The sequence below is a fragment of the Cinclus cinclus genome, chromosome 17, assembly GCF_963662255.1.
Source record: "Cinclus cinclus chromosome 17, bCinCin1.1, whole genome shotgun sequence".
Lineage (NCBI taxonomy): Eukaryota > Metazoa > Chordata > Aves > Passeriformes > Cinclidae > Cinclus > Cinclus cinclus.
This window is the reverse complement of record NC_085062.1, coordinates 2,898,453-2,924,535: the sequence shown is the minus strand read 5'-3', so window position 1 is coordinate 2,924,535 and position 26,083 is coordinate 2,898,453. Positions and strand designations below refer to the sequence as shown.

The 26,083-nt window shown below is 44.4% G+C and overlaps 1 protein-coding gene across 1 annotated transcript in view; it reads left to right on the top strand.

Annotated features, from left to right (window-relative positions):
* KDM2B (lysine demethylase 2B) overlaps positions 1 to 26,083 on the top strand; it is a 105,199-nt gene that overhangs the window by 58,489 nt on the left and 20,627 nt on the right. The window contains exons 11-12 of the mRNA XM_062504372.1: positions 1,714 to 2,168; positions 8,925 to 9,011. Coding sequence (XP_062360356.1) covers positions 1,714 to 2,168; positions 8,925 to 9,011 — 542 coding nt within the window. The remainder of the gene's footprint in view (positions 1 to 1,713; positions 2,169 to 8,924; positions 9,012 to 26,083) is intronic.

Below are 26,083 nucleotides of genomic sequence, written 5' to 3'. Positions count from 1 at the left end.
CAGGGAGGAAGATACCCTGCCCTGTGGATGAAGCTGGATTTGCCTGCACCCTGCCTTGCTGATAGCTGGTATTTTCTATAGCTGCCATCTTTTCACAGACATTTCAGCTTAAACTTGGCTTTCGGGAGTCATTTTATGGCTATTTTGGTTTTGAGGAAAAATGCAAGCCCTGTCTGAAGGAGCAGACTGAACAGAGTTGCTGGATTTTTACAGGCCCACTAGCAGCAGCACAGTTTCCCTGAGAAGTGTGAGGTGACCAACTCATATCTCTGGAGCAGTAACACACAGAACTGGGCTGGCCTTGCAGGGTTTTTATTGGGAACTGCAGAGCTGAGCAGCCAGGCAGGCTGAGGAAGTTGCCCTCAGACACCGCCACTGCCTGTGGCATCTCTGACCAGTGTGTTTGTGACAAGATGGTACAGACTGTGCACAGACAAGGAGCATCTCTGTGACCAGGAGGAATTCTCCAGCTTGGAACTGGGCTCCAGCATTTGTTTTGAACCTCACTGTTAAACAGCCGGATGCTGAGCTTTCTCATTAATGTCCATTTAATCCTTCCTTAAGCATGGTTCACATTGTCCTAATCCAAAGCTACTGCACTGCAAAGTATGGAAGCTGTGAAAGGAACTTTTCATTAATTGTTCTCTCACTTTTTCTATGTGACTTCTGTTTCCTTCGCAGTGTGTTGTTTGCAGCTTGATCTCATTCCCATTTCAGCCAGTAATAAAATTCACATTGACTTAACTGGGTGTTGCCAGTGTTAACTGTATTTTCCACAGAAATTCCTGCTGTTGCTAGCCTGCATTCAATGTTGTTCAGTTAGTAAGGGAAATTGTGTCTAATAAATAAGAAAAGATGTGTGATTGAGGGAACCATGGCCACTGGTTTCCTACATTGCTTTCACTGCTTGATTGCACAGAGTTGGGTAACAATTTGGGCTCTTAGGGGGAAATTAGGATTAATAGTTCTTTAGACTCAGAAACTTGCCTTTAAATTTTCCTGAGAAGTACCTAAAATGTATCAGGAATGGCATTAAGAAAACCAGTAGCATGTAGCTGTGACAGTCCCTGTATTTCTCAGTGTGTTTTGTCTTGTAGTCGTAAAATAAGCACAGTTGAAATCCTCTGTCTCAGAAGAGCAATGAGTATTCATGCACTAACAACTGGGGGCTCTTGTTTTATCAACAGTTAGTTGCTTGCAGAGAGGAAAAGTAGTGAGGAGTTGATTTTGTGCTGTGCAGGGTTCCTGGAAGAATGATGATGTACAGCATTTTAACGTGCTTTCTCCCATCATTTCCCCCTCCTCCTTCTGTGCTAACTCTCCTCTTAAAGCTGTAAAGCTGCCGAATCTGGTCTTTTTCGGATTTGTGGGAAAATTAATTGTGTGTGACTTAAGAGCTCTGCCTACTCCTAATTGAAGGCATAGAGGACTGAAGCTTTGAAGAAAGCATAATTTTTCCCTAAATGTTTCCCAGTCATTTGAACTGAGTAGATGTTAATGAAAACCAGCATTAAAACAGACAAACAAGCGCCCCCCTCAAAGAAAAAAAAAATTAAAAATCAGCTGAATAAAGTCCATTCCTGTCACATACTCACTAAACCATTCTCCAGTGCCCTTTGAAATAGAGGCAGCACCTGGCCCCAGTGGTACAGAAGTGCTTCAGCTGTGAGGTTGCAGTGGCTAAAAATTCAGCTTTCTTTTTCTGACTTTCAGATGCAAACAGAAAACGCAGCACAGACAGCTATTCATCAGATTCTTGGTTAGACATGGATGAAGAATCTTGTGATGCCCATCTCCAGGAGGAGAAGGATGACAGCTTGGATAAGAACTCTAAATCCTTGGTGGATGGCTCCTCCTCACCCAACAGCACACACTTGGAAGGGAAGGAGGCTGCAGGGAGGAAACAAAAAGCCACAGTAATGAGGTACCTAAAAAGAACTTTGTCTAATGAGTCAGATGACAGCGTAAAATCAACGACCCCGACGGACTATCCCAAAACACCCACAGGGTCTCCAGCTACAGAAGTTTCAACCAAATGGACTCACCTCACAGAATTTGAACTGAAGGGTTTGAAAGCCCTGGTGGAAAAGCTTGAATCTCTCCCAGAGAACAAGAAGTGTGTTCCGGAAGGCATTGAAGACCCGCAGGCTCTCCTGGAGGACATGAAGGTGAGTGTGATAACTTGCTGATCCACACAAACTCTGCTCTGTGGGAACAGCAGGAGAGCAGAAGGCAAAGTTCTGCTGCAGAGGGGTGGCAGCTTGTGTGTGGTGACCAGCTCATGTCAGGCTCCTCTGCCACAGACAGGGAAATGATTTCTTGAACCACAGTTGTCTCTGGCTCCTGTTTGCAGCCAGATTTAAGTGACACAGTCCTTTCTGACTGTCACGGTAGTGGCCAAAGGTTTATATCCTCTCATAATTCAGCACTTGTTATGTTCCACATGTAAATATTACACCTCAAAAAGTCTGTTTATGTTTATAGTCTTAATCAGCCCCTTTTGGTCTAGTGTTTCCCTGGTGTACACCTCATTAGCTGACACATACAAAATGTAAATGCTTGATTGCAGCTCAGAAGATAGATTGTCTAACACTTCCAGTTGCTTTTTTTTTCGTTCACCTTTCTCATTTTCCTTTCCTCCATTGCCCTCTATAGGTTGATAATTATTCTCCACTGGTACAGTATATTGGTTTTGGAGCTAGTGTGAGGAGTGAGTGCTCACTAATGACACAACTTCTCTGTAGATTTTCAGACTGTGAACAGTATGGGTCTTCAGTTACATATTTTCTATACACAAGAGCTCTGCAAGGCACAATCTGAGGGGAAAAATATGTGTTTATGTGGTAAATGGGGAGGGAGCCTGTACTTTCTAGTGCAAGTTGCGTAACAGCTGCTTAGAAAGGCTTCAAAGCCAGTTAAAGTAGGCTGAACATGTGCAGTATGCAGTGGAACCATATTCCCTGATCCTGGAGCTTGGAAGTGTGATACACTGCTCTCATTCTGGTAAACCACAAGAGCTCAGAAATTCTCTTCTTGCAAAATCAGCCACTTTGTACATGAAAGTGGACGCACCTGCTCAAAGTTGCAGATGTAGATCCATGAGCTTGCTCTGGGATCAGTCATCTTTTAATCAGAAATCAAAATGAAGACCAGAAGTTGAATTTGTGGTGAAGCAGAAAGAATGGTCATGTTGCTTCTCCAAGCTTGATGCACAGGATAATTTTCACTTAAAAATCCAGAAAGGGGTGCAACATGTAATAGCTGGTGCAGATGTTCCGAGTGGGATCCTGCTCCCTCTTGGAAGACAGACTCCAGAGTGCTGTGAGACACCTCCCTAGAACACAGCAAGGTACCATATGTGACTCTGGCTTAAAGCTCCGTGTGGGAGTATCTGTTTTCCTACTCTCCCCAGAGCAGTGGATTCACTGACTACAGAGATGGAGAACTACAAATGGACATTTTAAAAAAAGGCCAGTATCCCCTTTTTGGTGATACTGTGCTGTAACTGGTATTAAGTGACCACCTGCCAGTTTATTGTGTACAGCTTGCTGTTCCATCTCCTTTGATAACTGCCTGCTTCTGAACTTTCTGTCCTTGCCAGCATATGCTGTAACCATTGGGATATGGCCCAACATCTGGATACTGATGGTTCCCTGCTGGTTAAAGAGCCCATGACCACATCTAAACATCAGACATGCTGCAGGATTGTTTCCCCTGGAATCACCTCTGGATGTTTTGCCAGTCTGTGACTGATTAGACAGAGTGAGACTTTTTTGAAACCATGTTAACTCAAACATCTTCTTGAGCAATGTCTAAAGAACTGCTAAAGAACTTTCTCACCCATCTTTTTTACACTATTGACCCACATATAAGCTAGCCCTCAGTCTTCAGAGAGTGGGAGTCAGTATGGCAGAGTAAATTAATTAAATTACAGTCAGCTTCCTCCATAACTCCCTGTGGTTGCACAATCCACTTCCCAGGTGCTCTGAATGAATGGGGGCAGTTAGGGACAGTTGAGGACGTTTCCTCTCAGGTCAGGAGGGGAGACCAGGGTTGCCAGCACAGGCCTTCTCTTTGCTTATCAGCAAATGGTCACAGGCAGCCACTGACATAGTGTGACACATTCCCATCTACTTCTGGGACCCTGGATGCAACAGCCCATCACTCCTTTCTGCCACCGTGCTCGTTGATGTGGTAGAGAGCAGTGCAGTGGAGCCAAAGCATCTGATCTCTTCAGAGCATGAGGTTTGTTTTTTTCAGTTTATTCACTTCAAAAAAAGATAATCAAACCCAAGTGTGTGAGTGTGTTTAGAGCTTTTACCTTCAAAGGATGGAGTGTGCTGAGGGAGGAGTTGCCAAGTGACAGATTTTAGTCCTCTGAGCATGCATCCAGCATAATGGTCCTTGCAGGATCCCTGTGTTCCTTGGTGTGAATGCAGCTGTTCCATCCCTGCTGTTCCATCAGGTACTGATGTTCAGCCCCTCAGCTGGACAGGGTGAATGAATATTCCCTTGGGGTTCCCAGGGATCCTCACCCTTTCCTCCACACATAATGGATGAGCTGTTATCACAGGGAACTGGGGTGCAAAGAGACCAAGATAAAATTAATTTCGGATACTGGCTTTGTGTGCCACAGGACAGTTAGTGTGCTTAACAATGATATGTGCAAAAGATTGTTAGTTATATTGAATCAGTAGTGGCTTAACATTTCTGCAGAGCAGGAGCTCTGATCTTTAGCATCCACATCCCAAGCCAGGCGTGAGAAAGAGCAGGAGCACACAATTCATAACACCCTGTGGAAACTTGACTTAAAAGGTTTGCCCTGTACCACATAGAGACATAATGCCAGACGAGGAATTACGGTCCATTTTCCAGAATGGTATTTATCTCCTTAATCACTGAACCATGTTCTCTCTTACTTTGCTACTAGTTTTCCAACCTGTACAGATAATAATGTGGAGAGTTTCTGATAGCAGTGGAGTGAGCAGAGTCCTGGCCCCTTTACCTGACCCTGAAGAATACCCAGAGCACCACTCAGCTGTGTGACTAAATGGAGGCAGGAATCCTGCAGGAGCTGGGCAAATGACCCATGCTGTGACTGTATTTGGCTGTATTAACAAGGTTTATTTCATGGGCAACCCAACTTTCAGGCATGTGATGTATTAATAATGTTTCCTATTAGAAGTACCCTTTTAGCACACCCATTTGAAAGTTATTTTTAACAAATGCATAGCAAGAACATGCTCTGACAGAGTCTGAAAGCTCTTGCTCTGCTTGGAAAGTCTTAAACAAGTTTCTTCCTGAAGCAAATAAATCAGTGTTTATTGTAGCACTTTTATTTCTTAATGAAATACACTCGGGAACTTTTTTTGTATGACATTCAAGTCTGTCTTTGTGCTTCAGGAAGATAATTAATGTTTTCAGAAAACAGGATATGGATAGTTAAACTGGAGAAAGGAAACCATTTTATTCAGTGATGTGAAGTTTCACAGAACTAATCGGGGTAGCTCACAAAGAATCCATGCTTTCCCAGCTGAGCAAGAGCACAGTAAAGGATGGGTGACTGGATTACTGCTCTTAGTGGTAAACACTACCACAGCTGTATACAGCTATTTAATGTCAAGTAGGTGAGACTTTCTGAAGTAAAATAATTTATTTTTCTTATGAGAAGGAAGACTGAGAACTAAACTAAGCCTGTGTAAATTCCTTACACATCATCTGGGCTCCAAACTAAGTGTGCCTGTCTGGTGGGGACACAGCAATCCAGAAGTGCCAACTGCTGCCTCTGCAGATTGAGCACCCATTTATCACCATGATCGATGGAGTGCAGCAGCACAAGGGAGGCTTATTTGCAGTGTGGAGCAGGCTTCACTTGGAGAACAGGTCAGTTCTTCCCTCAGCCCAAACAGGGAATTAAATCCCTGCTGGCTGCAGCAGTGCTGGGGTGGGCTAATGCATGAAGAAGGGGTCACCATCGTGCTCCTTGGCGTAGTTTGCACTGCAGGTCACAGGACAGGTAAAGCTGAGCAGACCTTTGATTGTGGCAGTGCAGCCCACACACATTAAACCCACTGCCAGGGATACTCACCTGTGTGCAGCCTCTGATTTCTGCACATAACATTTCGGTGTTACCAGCAGGATGGTAATTCCTCTGCTGCTGTTGGGGAACAGGGTTCTGAGATCTGCCTCCTACTAATGCCACAGACCTTTCCCACTTCAAAGTAAAAACACTGCCCTTCTTCAGAAGGGCCTGTGGAAGTCCATTAGAGCAGAAGAAACTCGATTTGAAGAACAGAGGTTGTCAAATATCTGCAACTCCTTGGCAGCAGGAGAAGATTCTTGTGCAAGACAGATGATATCTACTGAAATATGTTCTTACTTTTTCTTGCCAAGAAATCTTACCCCTTTCTCATTCTGATGACAAAAAAAACCTCCCTCTACTGAATGCATTTCAGGGGAATCATTCCTTGCTGTGCTTTTGAAATTAATGGCTAAGTTGAATTCTTACACAGTTAATCAGCTTCTTCCCTTCATACCTGCTGTTGTGACCACAGCCCTCAAGTGTAATGAATCCAGCCACCTTGTGCTGGAAGAGCATCATGTTGTTCCTCTAACTGGAACCCCATGGCTTTTCTTTATCTTCTTTTTTATTGTTTTTAAGCAGGTGAACAAAACCCTGCCTCCCCCAGCCTGTTGTGAGCTGACACTTGACGCTCCAGCCAGCACAGCCGTGGCAGTGCTGTGGCTCTGAGCGCAGACAGCCGTTGTTTTCAGCTGCCTCAGATGATAAGCTGCCATAGTTTTACATTTCTCCTTGGATAATATTTTCACGTGATACGTACGATAACAAGAAACCTTCGTTACCTTGCCAAGTTCTTGGGATATACTGTGCTTTCCATTGAACTCCGAGTCTCTGACAGTCGTTACTGGAAATGTTAAGGTTTTCTGTCTTACAGGCTTTCAAACCTAAGAGTAGCAAAGTAAAAAGGGATTAATTTGTCCTTTGTTTATGGCTCTCAAGCTGCCTCCTTGTTCTGGAGAATTTTGACTTTACAATGAGAATACAAAAGGGCTCTCAGTTTTAGGATTGAACTTTCAGAATGTGGTCACAGCTCAGTTAATGCAGTGACCTCTTTCCAAATAAAAAGGATACGAGAAAAGAGGTGCTCACTTCACCTCAGCTTGGCCAAGAGTTAATTTACCAGTGATTGGTCCCTGTGTAAAAGTTGTTGGGTTTTGCACTGGAAGAGCAGGTACGATACAGCCAGGTTGGGGCAAGCTGGGTTTTACTCCTCACCTCTGCAAAGCCCTGAGTACAGCCACAGGGCCGGGCTGATGAAACTGGGCTTGTACTGGTATCACTTATTTTGGTCACTGGCGCTGCTCTCAGCCTAACCAGTATCACCAGCAGCCTTGCTGGTGTCTGCAGGAGCAGTGCTTTGCTGGGGTTGTGCTGTCTGGTAGCAACACAGCTCTCATTTAAGCACAGGCTGGGGAATTGGGCTGAGTGTGACAGGTTGTCTGAGCTCCAGGGAGAAAGTCAGCCCCAGGGACACTCATCCAAACTCAGGCTCCTGGGGAGTGGAGCATGCCATCACACTCTGGGCTTTAGTTGGATGATTACAGATGAATTCCAAGTGCACTCCCTATTAAAAACAATTACTGTATTTTAAGCTCTTTTTGTATAGTGTGTGAAATTACTAATTACTAGAGTGCTGCACTGGGGACTGACAGAGCCTGCTGCCTGTTGTTGGCTAATTAAGCTTTTTTTCATATACTTGGGAACAGCACTACTGAACTTCATTGTCTGGGGTCATCTCCTAAAATTTCTGTTGAGGTAATTTCCAACCTGCCGTTCTCCTTTGTTCTTTTGGAGCTTTTTTTTTTTTTTTTTGTCTTTAACCTGTTAGTGCTGATTTGGCCTTCAGTTTTTCAGCAGCACAGCAGAATCCTCCTTCTGACTTTTTTTTTTTTTTGTTTTCATTTCTTCCTTTTCAGGCACCTGAACTCCAAAATTCAGAGCTTTGTAGCTAAATTAGAGAGCATGTAGGGAGTCATGGGAGGCAAGCGTGGACTATTCCCAGCTGCACCTCTGAGTGTTTTACCACCTCTGTGTTGAGTTACTGGTCATGGGAGTGATTCACAGTGGTGGAAGCTGTGTCAGCCTGTGCAACCCACTCACGAAATTTCTAGAACAGTGCATCAAAGAAAGGGTTTGGTGGGTGTGGAAGGGAGGGGAGACCAGTCTTTTTCCCTTAATGCTGTCCATAGTCAGATCCTTTCCTAGTAAACACTCAGGAACCTGAATGCTTCAGCTGGTCACATAAAGGGAACTGGATTCCAGCAGCTCTGTCCTGCCCATCATGGGGGAAGGAAGGGCAGTGGGAATGATGGTGCTCTTGGATTGCCATGTGCAAAAAGATGAAAGGTTCCAGAGAGCATTTTTGTTCTTGGCTTACCTGAATGACCACAAATCTGAGGATTGCTCCAGACTACACACCTGATACCCTGTGATGGCTGAAAGAACAGGAGCAGAGTCTCACTGCTTCTCAGGCCTTCTGTAGCCTTGATTAGGAGACAAGGGGTCACTTCTGGGGTCAGATGGCATTTAATGCCCTGGACTTTGAGGGAGAGAGATGATAGTGGTAAGACACTGGTCTTGGACACACCAATATTAAAGAATTCTGTAACATTTGAGGTGATTGAGGGCTGATTTTGCTGCTGTTTCACGAGAAGTTTTACACCTTGGATGTTAATGACCAGTGCAAGAGTTTCAGTGGGAATTGGAAGTTTGGAAGCAAAAGTAACTTGCAGAGATTTTGACACTCTGCCATGAGAGCAGAGTATTCTCTTCTGTAGGTCTCTGCACTCTTGAGTTGGAGAAATGTTTCTCTGGTTAATAAAGCCCTTTTCATTTGCAACAGAACATACTGAAGGAACATGCTGATGATGACCAAAATCTTGCCATTTCGGGTGTCCCTGTGGTCAGCTGGCCTAAGAAGACCACAAAGGTAATGAGACACAATTACTTACTAATCACTGTTGTGCCTGCTCTGGTGTTTATATATCTATAATCTGACAAAGTGCTGTGTATTATCTGTTGGCAGCTGCTAGCATTTTTAACACAAATTGTTACTTTTAATGGTTTTATGATTAAGACTTGAAGCAAAACAAAAAAGTGCCTTAGCAGGGAGAAGTCAGAATTTCCATTTAAAAAGAATCTGCTTGGGCCTTACTTACCAGTATGAAACTTTGCTATGTCTTGATTGTTTACTAATTATGGTTAAATCGAAAAATTTTGATGCATTTTATGAAAATTAAATGATGTGTAAATGCTACAAATCAGTCACTTAGAGAGCACTCTGGTCTGAACAAGAGGATGGTTTTTCTCTTACACTACAAGACTTTCTGAGTGCTCTGGGCAATATGCCTCTGTAACTTTTAAAATATTGCCTTCTGTCCTTATATCCTAATTTTCCCTCCTATACCTGGGAGTAATTCTTTTCACTTTGCAGGAGAACCATGAGGTTTGCTTTGTTAAGGCGGATAAAGAATTTGAAATAATTAACGAAAGAACAATGTCAAAAGGCTGGTTGTTATTTATAACAGTGGTATGTTTACCACACTCCAGTTATTCAGCACGCTGTAAAAGCAGCTTTGCTTATTTAGAGTATGTCTCATCGCTTCTATTTTTACTTTCATTTTTCACTGAATTAGGTTTTATAATCCATTATTTCTTTAGAAACACAGAAGGGATCGGTCAGCTTAAATCAGGCTTCAATCTGAAAATCTGTCGTTGTTATCATTGTAGATACCTTTAAAATAATTATCAGGGAAGATAATTCACTCAGTTCTCACTTGTTGTGCTGGTGAACTTGTTATGGCACGTGTAGCCAGGAGAATTTGCTGTTTGCAGGTGGGAAGTAGGAGACCATAAACATGGAACTGCCAGAGGAGAGTGGGGCAGGATGAGCACATCACGTTCCTTTTTGGTCTCTTTTTGGGTTTTAGCTCAGCACATTTCAGAGGAATTGTGTCTTGTTAAATACATATTTCCCTTTTAGCTTGTAATAAATCCATGAGAATATGCTCTGTGTTTAAAACATTGGTTTAGAAACAACAGCGGAAAACCTTGAGAAATAGGTGTGGGATTTTCCACTCCTCTGGTTTTATGGCTGCTGCTCATTCTGTGGTCAGGTGTATTTTAGGCACTGAATAAAGCAAAATCTCTGTGACCAGAGAAAAGGTGGTGTGGGAAACGTGTAAGATAAAACTAAGGAACAACTGACTCCCTTTTGAGCTTGTGAGAGAAGGGAGGATCTGAGTGCTTTGAGGCTTTTATAAGCTTTGGCATTTGTTAATGTTCTTGTTCACTTTATTTTGGAACCTTGATAAATGCTTCATTTCTTCTATTTTACTTCTGTGTATTGGCAACATAACTGCAACTGTAAAGGATTTGTAATTTTTATGACTCAAATCTTACCCTTTTTTGCAAAATCCATCTTGCTGGCTGCAAGGGGATTTTTTTCAGGTGTTTATTTTCCTTCTGCCTTTCTGAAAGCAAAAACTTTTAGGAGACATCATTCCCACTCATATGATAATATCAAACATACCAGTTAATAACAAATATATGGAAAACTTTTACAGAAAGTCAGACTTTAGGTTGAAGTTTCAAAATAAATAAAAATTGATAGCAGAAAAAAATCCTTTCACTATTCTCTTCATATTTACTTTGCTTAATCTGTGATCAGTTTGTGTTATGTCTTATGTTTTAGTTCAAAGGTACACATGCAGATAGGGCTGCACATTTCCCAAGAGAAATTTGTTGTTGTGCTTCAAATTGGCAAATGTCCTTGTCATCTTCCATGTTCCAGCTATTTCCCTTCCTGGGAACAGAGGCCAACTGAAAAGGCTGGGAAGAGACATTTTAGAGCTGAGCCTTTGAGTCCCAAATTAAAATCAGTGGGAAAGGCAATATAAGGGGAGATTTGTCTAAAAGCAGTTTTAGTAGTTAAGCTTGGTTGTTTCTCCTTTGTTCCCTGTAAGCCCTGATAATGAAATAGAAGATTTTACAGAGAAGAAAAACCCTTAGGGAGGGGGAAACTCCCTTGGAAAATGGATTGTAGCTGGTGGAGCAAGTCTCCATGGCCAGAAGATCCCACAAATGTTGAGCACAAGGCAGGGTGGTCAAATCTATCAGTGATTTTGCTTTCTGCAGTGTTGCTCTTGTAGGAGAAATGGCAGATATTTCCCAGTGCCTTCCTTAGATCCTTGTGTTCAGAGGGAGCAGGAGATCTAGTACAGCACAGTACCTGCTCCTGTGGGGCTGCAAGGAGACATTTGAGTTGGTATCAGCTTCCAGGGACAGGAGGATTGTCTGATTCCATGCCATGAAGGAAAAGAAGGGAACTGAAATCCAGAAAGATGAAGTAGTACATGGAACAGAGTACATCTCTCTTGCTTTCTCCCGAGAGAAGGCTCCAGAAGAGATTTAGAAAGACAAGAGCAGCAGATGGAGAAGGAAGAATAAAGCCTGCATTAAATGCCAAAACATTTCAAAGAAGATGGAAATTTCTGTAAAGAAAGGAAGGGAAGAGACTAGAAATGGTGAGAGAGCAGGATTAGGAGGGAAGCAAGTACTGAAAAGGGATGGAGTGAGGAAAGCAAAGAGCAGAGGGAGAGAACCCTGACTAAAGTCAGGGATCCCTGGAATAGGGACAGGGAGTGTCTGTGAAAGTAACCCAAGTTGGGGAAGGTCGAGCTTGGTTACACTGACTTGCTTTTGAAAGAGGCTGCTTTTGATAACCTGAATGATTTTCAAAGCAGCAAATACTATTTCCCTTTAAAAGAGAGTCAGTTTCTTTCACTTGTTGTGAGTGTGACGTGGGCAGCGTGCACAGAGCTGCAGAACAGCTGCTTGAAGCCTCTCACATGCTGGGGTTTAAGGAGGAAATAGGTTCATTCACCTCAAATCTCACTTCTGAGAGGATGAGGTGTAATGGGCAGGACATTACCCAAGTGCAGGGAAGACCCGTCCCTGTGGCCCTGCAGTGATGCCTCGCTCTGCCCACCTTTTCCAAAGGGATTGGGGGCTGCCAGTCACACTGCAGCTCCCTGACAAAGAGAATGATTCTCTGGGAAAAGAAACAGAAGTAATAATCAGCAGTGGTTTAGTGAGGGGATGGAATAACTGGGTGACATTTGATGATCTGGTGGTTAGTGCACAAAATGGGAGGTTGGGGTCTGCGCCTGTTCCCAGCTCTGCTGCAGCACCTTGTGTCTTGAGAGGTGAATGGCACATTCCTGCTCCCTGAGCCTTTCCCGGTGGAGATGGGGCTTCCCATCTGGGAGGCTGGGAGGTGAAATTAATGTTTATAAAGGTCTCTGGCATCTTCAGTGGCAAGTTCTGTAGTAAAATGTATGAACCATTATTATTTTGTGGTAATAAGAGAGATGGAGTGTGATTCATAGACACCTCTTCAGATTATATTTACTCATCTTTATGGAGCTATTTTGAGTTGCTTGTACTTCTTATAATTTATTGATAATTATTTAGCACCTTTAGGCACCTTTTTTTTTTCCCCCTTTGGAAACTCTATTTCAGAAGAAGCAAGAACCTTTTTCTTTTAGCTGTACAGTAGGAGAAAATAGTCCAGTGCGTGCCAGGGGTCTCAGGATATGTACAACAATCCTAATTTAGGTCTGTTGAAGGAATCAGGAATGTGGGACTGAGTGGATATTTGAAACCTGCTTGTCCTGATGGCTGACTGACAGTTTCTGTACCTTCAGGCAGGACGTTGCCCACTGGCTGCGGATGCAGCTGTGGATGTGCAACCCCCATCCTGTTCCTGTGCCGGGGGCTGTGCAGCACTGGCCTGTCCTCACTTGGTGCAGGGCTCAGTGTTATCTGGGGGGCTGCAATTATGGATCATTAAGGTTGCAAAAACCTCCAGGATCATCAAATCCACCCTTTGACCAAATCCCGCTGTGCGATGCTGTTTGAAAGGAAGAGCTCCACAGGGAGCTGCCTTCAAGTGCTGGGTTCTTCAGCAACTGAAGAGGAGCAAGAAATCATCCCCGCTAACTTCTACCCCATCCCTGGGACATGAACTTTTGGGTGGTGTGAACAGAGCCTAAACCTGATTTTCCACTGTGGCAACTCACAGCTGGTCATTGGTGCAGGAAGCTGGTGACTGCCAAGCCCAATCTCAGAACCCATTCCCATGAATTTCTCAGCCCTACAGAACCAGAGCTCCCATTTATCTGCACAGGAATTAGGGATAGTATTTTATTTAAGGAAATCAGAATATGGTTCAAGCAGAAACTACGATTTTCAAACCATTTCCTATTTCTGGAAGAAAACAGTCAATTCCAGCAGCATATAATTACACTTTGTGGCAGTGCCTTCTGTTTTTATCGTGATAAAGATCTTTAGTTGTCTATGAAAAGCAGCTATAAAGAACTAAAATATGTTTGGACTCTCCTGTTCTGTGAAGAATTAGAATGCAGACTGGGAGCTGGATTTTCATCTCTCTTACCTGGCACAAAACTAAAGCCACTGCATTTGCAATGAGTGTAAGTGTCCAAATACATTTAGGTCTGGCTGTGAGCAGGAGATGGAGCTGTAATTTTCAGTAGCTGGTTAACAGTGCTGCAATATGTGGTTGTTTCTCTGATGCCTGTTCATACTCTTTCTCCATGTAACTTTTACCTGTTGATTTTAAAAGAGGATAGCTGAGAAGTATAATAAGGAAAAGGTAATATTCCTATTTAATGGAATACTATTCATTAGCAAAGGCCATAAACTGAAAGTTTGATTGGATTATTATTATTTTGAACACCAATTTTCCTGCAATTGGCAATGCAAGTAGTGTTCATAGCTCTGTATCAGGGCATGAGAACTAGGAAGGAAAAGTGATCATTGGGGAAAAAAAAGAAGGAAGGCATCCCTCAGGCTGGTTTTTTTTTGGGGTGGGGTAGTCACGGTTGGGCATCACATTGAAAGGGGCTTTCTGGGATGGCAGCATCTGTTTTGTCATGAGTGAGTTCTGTCCTACAGCAGTTCAGTTTGTACCCCATTATTTTTACTAGAAATCTCTTTGCAGAATTCTACAGATACATCCATGGATATGAAAAAGAAGGATTAACTCATATAAATTAATCTTGTGGGAGGCAGAGCAAAAGGCTGATTCCTGTGGCTGAGGAAAGTCATGTCTACAAGTCATGTCCAAGCCCACAGTCCTTGCAGCACTGTCCTGTTCCTGGTGGTGCCATCACAGCTGTTAAAGGAGTCGTAGCAACAAAGCAGAAATACAGAGATTCCCTTTGCTTATCTTCCCTGTTAAGATGGAAGATTATATCTTAATCTTTTCTGTTTAGTGTCCCCTGGTAGAATTTTTTTCTCTCTGTGAATTTACCTAATAATTTGTGGAACCTGTTGATCTTTTTGATCTCCTCAGCATCCTGTGCCAGTGTCTCCTGCGGTTTAATAAAGCTCTGTGTAGATAAGTACTTCCTTATGTTGTTTCAGATCTTTAATATCATAAATACACTTCATGTCTTCTGTATCATGCATTCTGAGAAATTTGAATGAGGTGCCTATTCATCTCTGTGCTGTCAAGGAATTTTTATGACCCCATTACTGTCTTTCAGTGTTTTTTTTTTTCTTTTTTTTTTTTTTTTCCTTATTCCAAAGCTGAAAATCACAAGTCTTTTCTGGTACAAAAACCATACGTTTGAGCTTTTTGGGTGTGTTGTTTTTTTTTTTTTTTTTTTTTTTTTTTTTTCACTTTTCTATTCTGGTTCCATTATAGGTGGTTTTGAGGTGAGGGTAAATGTGGGACTCCACAACTACATATATTCAAAATGTGATGTTGGAGAGCAGGGACTGGCAGGACATGCCTGGTTCAGCATGGCCCAGCAGAGTTGAAGGGGGAGAGGATTGTTGTGTATGTACTTCAGGGAGTATAATCATCGGGGCAGGAAAAGAGTTATTTAAGCTAATGGACAATGTTGGCATGGGAAGAAGTGAATATAAACATACCATAAATAGATTTAGGCTGGAAATAAGATTTCAGATCATTGTTCACAGTCTGAACCAAAGAGTACACAAGAAGAACAGTAGACAGCTGTGGTGAAAAGGGTGTTAGATTTTTAGAATGAACCTGTATTTTAAATAATAAAAGTCAGCAGGATTAGCTACTATTTCCAGATCTGGACCCCATAGATGTCCCCATGTACATTCATATGTCTGCCACCATTTGCAGCAAGGAGACTTTTTCCCTCTTTGGTGTTTCACCTTAGAAGTGCTGGGAAGAGAAGAAAGTCTACCAGTTTTTAGTAACAGAGCTCCTTTATTTATGGTTTCAATTTTATGTGACATTATGCATTGGATCAAACCTAAGAAATAGTAAGCAAACGGACTAAGAATCAGTGGACACAATAAATTTGATTGTATGCAAAAATTAGGGGGTAAAGCATAAAATGGAGTGTTTTGATTAACTTGAAACCAGTGTGACTTTTCAGAAGTGTTGAGCATTGCTTTATATCAGGTTTTCTTTCAGTTCGGGGGGAGAGGTGTGAGGTGGACAAAGAACATTCCTGAAAACCTTTGAATAAGTGCTTCCAGTTTTTACTTGCTTGCTTACTAAGAATTCCTGCCATAGCTATCGCTGGGCCAGCTCCACCCAGAGAAGCAGGAGCAGTGAGGGACTCGTTACAGCAATTAGTGTTTTAACCAGAGTGGTGGCTGAAACAGATCTGAGCAAGTAGAAATGGCACAACATCAAACCAGCATCAGCTTCAGGAGCCTGCCTGGGGCTACCACCAGGAAAGCAACATTCCATGTAGCAGCAGTGGGAAAACTCTGCCAGATTCCCTAAGACAGGCCAGTTCCTTGGAGATCTACTCAGGGAACTTCCTGTGGGAATACAAATGTATTAGAAAGCACATACTGACAATTAAAAAGAAGCACTTAGGAATTAAAGTAAAAATTGAGTCTATCTGGTGTTAGAAAAAACATGGAAAGGATAAAAATATAAAGGTGGATAAGACAGCAAAACAATCCTGTGTAAATTGTTGTATGATGTATTTTCTGGTTGAGATTCTGGGTAAATTGTTGTATGGTGTATTTTTCTGGTTGAGATTCAAATAAGTTTTCCATCAGTCATTCCAAGTGGCGCAGGAGCAAAAAGATTTAAACTGTCACATTTCATTCTTGCCAGGCACCAGCTTAAAGGTGTTTGAAGTGATCCCACACAGCAGAGCCTGAACTCTGTTTGGTGTCAACAACAATTTTAAATGCCAGTAGTCTGCAAGGAGATTTGCATATACAAATATGTGTGTATTGTGAATCCTTTTTGTTGACAAAAAGTCCTGATTATAAAGTTCATAATCTACTGCAAATCAGGCATTTCTTCATAGTTATCAGATGCTAATAATTACTTTTCTTCCAGAAAATAACACAAGTATAAAAGAAAATGAGGATTTAAATCAATTTAAATTTGTTTTTCTCTTTACTGATTTAAATTGTGATTGGAATCAGTGATTTAAATAATTTTGAATATTTTGTGTTCTTTTACACTGTAGGATTGTTGATGCCATGTGGTAAGAGAAAACTGAAATGTATTCAACGAAAATACCCCAGCTGTGGCTCCTGACAAATCTATTAAGACACAAAACCACATAGTTGAGGTTTGGGTGATATTTTTTTTAGGGGACTTCCCACAGTAGCTGTACACATACAAAACTAAGGCCTTTCCCTGTTAAGTACACTTGGAGGCAGGAAAAAAACCTGATGCACCAGAACCGAAGGTTTCTTGGGGTACTGTGCAAAGGAGTGAAAGCTCTTGGAGCTACTGGGAGTTCCTGTCAAGCCTCTACTTTCCCAGGAAGGCAGCTCCTTGCCTGACCTGTTTATTTTTCTGAGCTGTTTCAGTCTCTTACACACATTAGTCCTCCAGACAAATTCATTTGTGCAGTAGCTCGGTGCAGACCTGAGGAGTTCCAGGGTTTGGTGGATGTGTATTTTACATAACACACCATGGGGGGCTGGAACTAGATGGTCTTGAAGGTGCCTTCCAACACAGCCCACTCCGTGACTCTACAAAAGAGCTCCACTGCCTGTTGCCTCAGTATTTTTCTAAAACCTTTGCCTCGTGACTTGACAGATTATTTCTCACCTCAAGAGTCTGTGCTTGAAATATTGTGTCCCTTCAGGGAGTAATTATAAATAGTAAGGACTTGAATGAGCACCTTCTTAATCTTCCATCTTTGACTTAATGTTTTCTCTTCTTATCAACTCTCAGCCACTTGCTTTGAAATCTGACCAATGCCTTTATGTGATTAATACATCAAACAGGTAAATTAGAGCCATTTTGACTCAGACTAGAAATCTAAATGGATTGGGAAAAAAATGAATAGACATCTCTGTTTTCCAACTGTTGTGCTCCAGGTATCACACAAGAAGATTTATGTATTCCTCCCCATTGTCATTCTTCTACCACAGACACGAATATTCAGTAATATGAATCTTTCTCAACTACTCCTTGACTACCATTTTTCAAGACAGAAGCTTTCTCTTTATTCCATGACAGTAAAAATGCTGATAAAAACTACTGTAGTCTTTAGACCTTTTCCTTAGATAGTCTATATGTGAAATGAGTTGACAGATCTGAGATTTGATCACCAGGAGCCTGGCCTACGTTTATTGCTGAGCTGGCCAACAGAGGCTAAGGTTTGAACCTGGTTTAAGACTTCCAACATTCTTTTGCTCTTCACACCTTGATATGAAAACAACCCAAGCTTTGAGTTACATATCTGAAAGTTAATAGTTTTGTTTCTGGATCGAAGCACATCGGCAGAGCAGTGGGAAAGGCGTTTGTCATTCCATGGTACAGGCCATGCAATTATGGACATTAATCCCACGTGCACTTCTCAGCAAAACTGAATTGTATGTTCTGTCCCCGAGAAGATGGCTTCCTCTTAGTTCCTCAGCACACTGAAATTAAAGTCTGCTGAGAATATAAATGAGGGCTTGTTTCAGTTTCAGGACTTTCCTGCAGGCACCACTGGACCAGATAGAAGAGGGACAGCAGTGCTCTCTTTTTTGAAAATAACAAATACAGCAAAATCTATGGGTAAATTCCAATAAAAGCAAAGCAGCTGTGAGCCTTAACCTAGTGTGGTTTAGTTGTTAGTCCTGGAAGTTTCCCCACAAATCCAAGTCGAGTTTGTAGGTGATGACAATGAGCAATGAGCCCTCATAGGCAAACTACACTTGAGCTTTTCCTTTGCTTACCACGTGTTTGGTTTGGTCTCTGGATTTTCAGGCTGCTGCCCACACGTTGGACACAGCTGACTGTCTCCCAGCATTCTGTGCTGTGTGTCAGAGCACACTGAGCCTCTTGCAGGAAAGCAGGTTTCCTATTCCGGTTAATCCACTCTTTCAGCCACATCTATTTGCATGTTCCTCCACAGCATGGCAGTCAGTGCTTATCTCCGTAGGAACCTCCTTCACTAGTTTTTGCATTTACTACCAGAACATGGCTCTTGGAGACACAAACTGTGCTGAGGAAACACTTTGTGCCATAAGGCTCTGTGGAAGAAGGAAGCATGGCAGGATTTTCCTCATTTCCCAGTGGATAGTCCCAGTCCTGTCATGGCTCTTCCTGCAGAGAAGTCTGTCTTGTGTGATAGATGAAGTCCATTTTCACCATTCCATAGTCTTATTACTTTTTAAAGATAAGAGAATGATGGGGTTTGGGGAGGGTTGTTTGGGTTTTTAAGGCTTATGAATGAGTGAGTTCCTGTCAGCATGTTCTGCCTGGCCTCTTGTTTGGTGCTGCTCCTCTGCTGCAATAGCCCATGGCTGTGTCCTCCAGGAGGTGTTTGTACAGCCCTGGCTGCCTTTGGTTCTCCTGGAACAGTGCTGGACACTGGTTAGGGAAGTATGAGCAGTAGCATGGAGGGAGCAGTCAATATTATTTCATCTTGAGTTACTTTATTTGATCTAAGGTTGATCAATCAGACTTTATTGAAAAGATTGTGACAGATACTCAGTACATCTGATGACAACTCTTATGTTATAGTTCAGATGAAGTAGATGGGAAGTAGGAAGATTGTGGATATTTAGGCTGTCAGACTGTCACTACTAATGTTGAGAATACAACTGAAATATTGGTTAAAACTCTTGAGAAAAGCGTCATGAAATTTGCCCAGGCCCAACAGTTAAGATCGTATTTCATGTGAATGGACACTTACACCAAAACAATGAACCTTAGAAAGCTACTAGGAAACTCTCCTATTCTGATACTGGTCAATAATTGTGATTCATAAACATCTCAATGGGTTTCCTTTTTGAAAACATACGTGCTGGCCTACAGAAAGCAGCAGCAGCTCAAATCACAACATCTTTTTTCAAGGACTTACATATCAACCAGCTTGAGGTCTAATTGTTTTTGTGTAAATATTTCTTTCTAATACCAGCAAAATGCAATCCTCTGTAAAGGTGCATAAAAAGTTTCAAGGGAAGGTTAAATCAAAAGTGTGTTTGTGCCACATAAAAAACTTTATTCCACTTCATTATTGAGCATCGTAAACTCTAGTATGTAATAGGAAAACACGGATCCTGTTCAGTGCTGGTAGCAGCAGCTGCAGTCTGTTGGTACAGGAGATGCTCAGGAGTGAGTGAGTACAACACAGGGGTTGTAGTCGTCCTCCCCCAGCTTGGTTTTACTACTTAAGGATATTTGCATGAGAATAAAATCTGGTTCTTTGGCACTCATCTGCTCCTGCTGTTTATTCTTCGCTTGAGGTTATTGTCTCAGTTTGTGACAACATAATTGGTTTCTGTGGAGAAGATTATGATATTGATGAGACTTATATATGACTTCAGGTGAGGTGCAATCAAAGCAACAGTTCAAAATAGAAGGTGCTGTCTGTTTTCATGCAGTTTTCACTACGGCTCATTCAGCAGCGTAATTAAGGATGTTATTTATTACTGTACTGGATCACACTAAGCTGAAGTATGGACACAGTTCTGCCACTGCAGGCAATACTGGGGTCACTGCTGCTTATTTTGTGTTCTAAACTGTTGTAAACTCCACCAGGCTGGGCAACTAGATGCTGTTCACACAAGGGTTGCTCACTGTTTGTTGTGATTTAGTGTTCTCTAGTGTAGACAAGCTGAAAGAATTGAGCTGGAAAATGCTCTCTTAATAGTTCCTTCTGTGTATTAAATATTCCTTTGAATGGTTAGCTGCTCTTGTACAGGATGAGTTTTTTTGAGAGCAATTATAATCAGAAAAAATTATTGTGTTGTTTCCCCCTTGCTGATTCCCAATTTCCTATTTTATATCATACCCTATCCCATTTTTTTTAAACACCATCTCGGCAAAGTTTACCTAGCATTTGGAAATCATTCCAAGATCGTGGCACGTGTGAGCCTTCTGTCCTAACTCAGGCTCAGTAATTAGATCTCACTTGTCATTTGTGGTGCTGTTGCAAGGGCAGTGTGGCCATGCTCTCGAGTGGCAGGGCTGGCTGTGGGGCGAGGGTGCTGTGGGTTACACTGGGAAGGAACCTGCTGCAGCCAATGCCACCATCAGGAGTGCTGGAATGCGCTGCAGATCGAGAGGAGTAGCATGATCTCCGTCATGATTTAATTTGCTGTGAATGACATTGCTACTTGGTGTGACTGGTGGATTGTCCTTGGGGGATGTCACAAGTTCTTTTTTTTCTCCTGTCTGGATTACAGAGCCAAAAGGCCGGAGGGACAGACAAGTGTGAGCCAGGTTACAGGGAGCCTCGCAAGGAACTGGGCTAGTGGAGACTTGGTCTGCCCATGGGCAGGTGTGGGACCAGGCATTTTCCTTCCAAATGTCATCTGTCCTGCTGCTGCTGCTGCAGGCCAGGTGTATTAAGGAACCACAAACACGGCTGTAGCCACATCCTTGCTCATAGTTTAGAACATTGTAGGCCTGTCATGAGATGCATCCCCCCACCCCTTCCTCTCTCTTCCAGAAAACATTGGATTCTGATATTACCTTGTGATTCTGAAAGCCAAGGCCTTAGGCACATGCCTTTCGTGCCTCAGCTTTCGTCTGCTCCTGCTCCTGCTCCCGTTGTAGGAACACAATGGGGGAAGAGAGAAACCTGAGGAGACAGGCTGAGCACATCCCATCACCTTCTGGGAGCCCCATCACGTGCTGTGAGTAAATGCTTTGCTCCCAGCATGGTGGATGAGCAGGATGGGGAGAACACCATCACCTACACCCATCATTTGAGTTTGAGTTGGCAAGAGGACAGGAGTACAGCAAATTTGTGTTTAAAGTTTGACTGTGTTTTGTTACTTGAGGGACCAGGCTTGGTGTGGATCCTGGTGTCACAAGGGCTGTGTTGCTGCTTGCTACCATGCCAGCTCTTGCCTGTTGCTGCCTCTTGTGAACTACCCAAAGTGGTTGTGCCATGTGGTAATTTAGACCAGAGCTGAAACTAGTTTGGCAAAAATCCTGATGCAAGGACCATTAGATGTGCTTCTTTATGGCTTCTTGGTTGCTCAGCACATGCAAATATTTAATCTCATGTTTAATTCTGTGTTGTGGGCGTAGGAGCCGGAGGCAAAATCCTAACAACTTGAGTGGAATCGGGATTTTCCCTGAAAGCAGGCCCATAAATCCAATGGGAAATTTAAATCTCCGGCACTCAAATACAGGCCTGTGACCCTCGGGTTCTGGACGGCAACGGCAGTGGCCATGTGGAGACGCTGGCCCTGGTCCCTTTGGATCCAGAACAGGTCCCCAACTGACCGATGTGTGACACTGAGGGGAGGGTATTTCATTGTGAAACCCTAGCAGCGGGGCAGGATGATCAGAGCATGGCTAGAAATGGTTCCCTGAGAGCAAGTCAAAGAAGGGGGTGCCTGCACAAGGAGCAGCGTGACGCCGGCTACGAGCAGCTCCACCAGCCGGGTCGCCTCGTCTCATTCCCCAGCGCTGGTTCTGCCGCTTGCAATCTGGAAGTTTGCTCGGTACCTTCCTTCCTCCTGCCGAGGGTTGGAGGTTCCCCGCTGCCGGCCCGCCCCGCGCCGCGGGAGGGGAGCGGGCAGGTAGCGCGGTGCGGGCTGTGTGTGCGTGCGCGCGTGTGTCTGTGCGCGTCTCCTTTGTCTGAGCAGCCCGAGCAGCGCCGAGCGCCCCGCGGGCGGCCGCGCATCCTCCCCGCCCAGCGCCGCTCGGCACACCCGAGCCTCGGCCCGCCCCCGCCGGCCCTCGGCACATCGCGGGGCTCATTACCGGCGGGGGGCTAATTGCCGGCCGGGCGGCCGAGCCCCCGTCGCCGGCCGCGCCGTGTGCGGGGGGCGGCCGCGGTGCCCCGGCCGCGCGGTGCCCGCTGTCCCCGCAGGCCGGTGGTGTGGAAGCGGCCCGCGATTGGCCGTGCCGGCAGGGCCAGCCCCTTCCTGGCTGCCTGGCATGAATATGCACGGCCCCCCTTCCTCCTCCTCCTCCTCCTGCATGTGTGTGTGTGTGTGCGGGGAGCGGGGCTCCGCCAGCAGCGCCGCTCCAGCCATGTCAGCTCGGCTCCGCCTGGGCCCACCATGAGCCATGGCCATGTCTGCGAGCGCCGACGAGGAGGACTACGAGTCGGAGCCGGAGCCCGAGCCGGGGCCGGGGCCCGAGCTGGGGCCGGAGCAGGTCCGGGGCGGGCGGCGAAGTTTGCAGCGGGAAGGGAGGGGAGGAGGCCGGGCCGGGCAGCGCCGCGCCGGCCGCGGGGACGGGAACAATGTGGGGTCGGGAGCGGCCCCGGGGCAGCGCCGCCCGCCGAGGGGCCGCGCCGGGCGGGGCCGCGGAGCCTCCGCGGGGCCGGCCCGGGGCGCTCGGCCTCGCCCGCCGCGGGCGCCCCGGGCACCGCGAGTTCGGCACCTCCCAGGGCCCCGAACGCGCCGCGAGCGGGTGGTTGTTGCCTCTCGGGGGCTGCCCTGTCCGCGGCAGAATTGTTATTTTTTTTCCTATTAAGATTCCTCAAATAGCTGAGAGGGCTGCGGGACTTGGGGGAGAGTCTGATGCTGAGCCTGGCTACCTTGTCTTGATTTGATTTATAGCCAAAGCCTCCTTTCCATTCCCAGGGACGAGGGATGTAGAAGAAAGAGAAGGATGTGTGCCGAAATGAAGAGAGAACTTTTATGAATACTTGCAGGGTTTATTCTCTGAAGGCTTTTTAAAATTTTTTTTCTTGTGGGGGAAGGAGAATAAACTTTTTGAATTTATGAAGTAATCTGTGAAAAATAATCCAGAACATATGTTCTAGATTGCGTATTTTACTCTCTAAGAACTGCCTAAGCAATTAAAAATGCACCAGGAATAGTATTAAACATGTGTATGTAATTTAAACGTAAACTTGATAGTTTTATTCATAACGCGAGGTGTTTCGCTCTTTAAAATAGCCTAATATTTTGTTTTTAGAGACAAGTTTCTACGTAGTCCAGGCGTTGAGACTGTCTTCCAAAACCCATCTTGTTTTCAACAACTTTACCTTGTTTTGGTTCAGAATTGTGCATAGAAAACAGGGCCTGAAAAGAGTTGGGGGTCGTGGTGTGCCCTGGTGCTCCCCAGATCTCCCCAGGCAGATCTGATGCAGAACCTTGGGGGATACAATGTGCTGCACTGACCTGGTGCAGTTTCAGTCCAAGAACCTAAGCTGAGGTTTGGATCAGTAACTTTATTAAGCCTTTATCTAATTCTGAGGACTGTGTGAATGTGCAGGCCTGTGCTGCTTCTGAGTTCACTGCTGTGCTCCCAGACATAGTAGTTAAAATGTCCCAGTCCTCCTCTTTTCTTAAATTTTTTTCCCATGCCAGGCCTTTTCTGTTTGTGTCTGTGTCTTGGTGCAATCACCGCACACTTTTTAAAAAGAGCTAATGGTTGGGAGAGCAGATTGGTCTCAGCTGTATTGTACCAGCTGTGAAATTGCTGCTACTTGAAGGTACTGGTTCTTGCTGGATGAATCTGGAAAGTTGGTTATGTTCTGGGATTCTTCAACTCTTTTAAAACCTGGGGCTTTCATAGCATTTTTGTGTCTTAGAAGTTTAAAACAAAAATTAATGCAAGACAGGGGAAATCTTTCTTTTGGAGTTTCTTAAGAGTCTTGGTCTGATCCTTAGCTATAACGCAGTGACCTATGTACCAAAGACCTGTGGAATGTTTTCCTTTCTGTTCAGAACTGTTCCAGTGGTAAAACACCTCATGTAGCTCCAGCTGTATTTTCATACAGGCCTGCTTTAATGTCTGCTCATGCTGTTTTTCTGCACATGGACATGTCAAATCATTATTATGATTCTTTTTCTACTGTGACAGCCCTTGTATGTAACAGGTGCTTTACCTCTGAAGGTGCAGTTGAACAGCACAATTTCAATGCTGGGGTAGAAGCTGCAGGTTTTGTCACTTGTTATGCTGACTTTCGTTCCTCATTCCCTGGTCTGTGTCTCAGTTAAGAAGGCAAAAAGACTCTGGGGTTTTATAGCACAGAGCACACAGGATTTACTGCACTTGTGGTACTTGCCAGAGGTGCTGGGGGCTGGGAAGTGTGTGGGTGCTGGGGCTGTGTCCTGTGTCGTGGGCAGCACCTGCCCCAGCCCACCAGGTTGCTGTGTTGTTCCCGCTGGGAAGAAACTCGATTTCTGACTATGTGTAAACAGAGGAAACTGCATCTGTCTGGGACAGGGGGATTTGTCCCAAAGCAGCAGTAAAAAAAGCTGCATTGTGCCCAAAGTCTGTGGAACTTACTGGTGTCTTTGTTCTTAAGAGCTCCTACTTTTGATGAAGCTTATCTCCCAAACCATATTTTTGCCAATATATCTTATTCCACCCCCCAGGCCTAACTTCTGCCTCCTCACCACCAGAGGGAAATAAACAGGGGCACTGGCGTTGGCACTGATGTGCCAGTTTATCACACCCTAAACAACATTGCTATGCTGGCAGAAAAGCTGCTGGGGTGTCATTAACACCCAGATGAACCTGCAAAGTATAAGCTTTTTTATTTTCTTTCTGTTTTCTTGTGTGAAATGAGTGATTCAATAGTGGAGCTCTGTGTGGTCACCTGAAAGGGTCACTAGGAGCTACTTCGGTTGTGGTAGAAGAGGACTTTGTAGGTATGAACTGGGGGAGATGGTGGCAGTGTACATCTGGAGAGGATTAATGCCGATTTGGGATGGCTGGGATTTAAAAAGTTCCAGTGCCTTCCCTTTCCCTCCAGTGCTGCTGTTTAATGAGGGACCTTGGATTTGCAGGACACCTCTACCCCAGCGGGACCGTATTCGGAAGGAGGGTGATGTTACTCTAAACACTCACTGTGAGAGGAAAACAGCTCTCACGGAGTTTGCATGTGCAGATTTTTAGGCAGGTAGGCTTTAGTCAGACATGATCCGTAGCGTTGGCATATGCCCTTCAGTTAATACAACTTTTAGGGATTTTATTGGCATCAGTGGGATTTTTTGCTTTCTTACTCTAGCTGCTTCCTTGGCCCCACTTCATTCCTGCAGTTACATCATCCTTGTCCTTCCTTCTTCCTCTGAGTTCTTCCTTTGAGAAGGGTTTCTGTTAATTGCTAAACAGACATAAGGGTTTAATACAGAAGAACTGTTGACTTGTTTGTGATTATTCCCAGGCTCCTGGGGGAAGTGGTGGAATCATGGTCTATGGAGGAGTTAAAAATACTTGTGGATGTGGCACTTGGGGACATGGTTTAGTGGTGAACATGGCAGTGCTGTGTTAATGGTTGGACTCGACCATCTTCGAGGTCTTTCCAACCTTAACAGTTCTGTGATTGTGTAGTGCCTGGCAGTGTAACAGGCTGACCCTGCCAGGCAGCCAAGGCCAGTGCCTGTATTTTGGGTTAATGTAGAGTTACCTGGTCTGCAGCACTGCTGAGAATTGTCGCTTTGACTGGTTGCTAGCAGGAATACCTTGTGTGTCTCCCTGTACAAGGAGGCTGGGAGAGGGATGTGGCACTGGAGCAGGAGGGGACAGTGCTGTTCACTGCCCTGGGCAGCACTCGGGAGTCTTCTCCTCCAGAACTTGCACCCTGTTTGGAT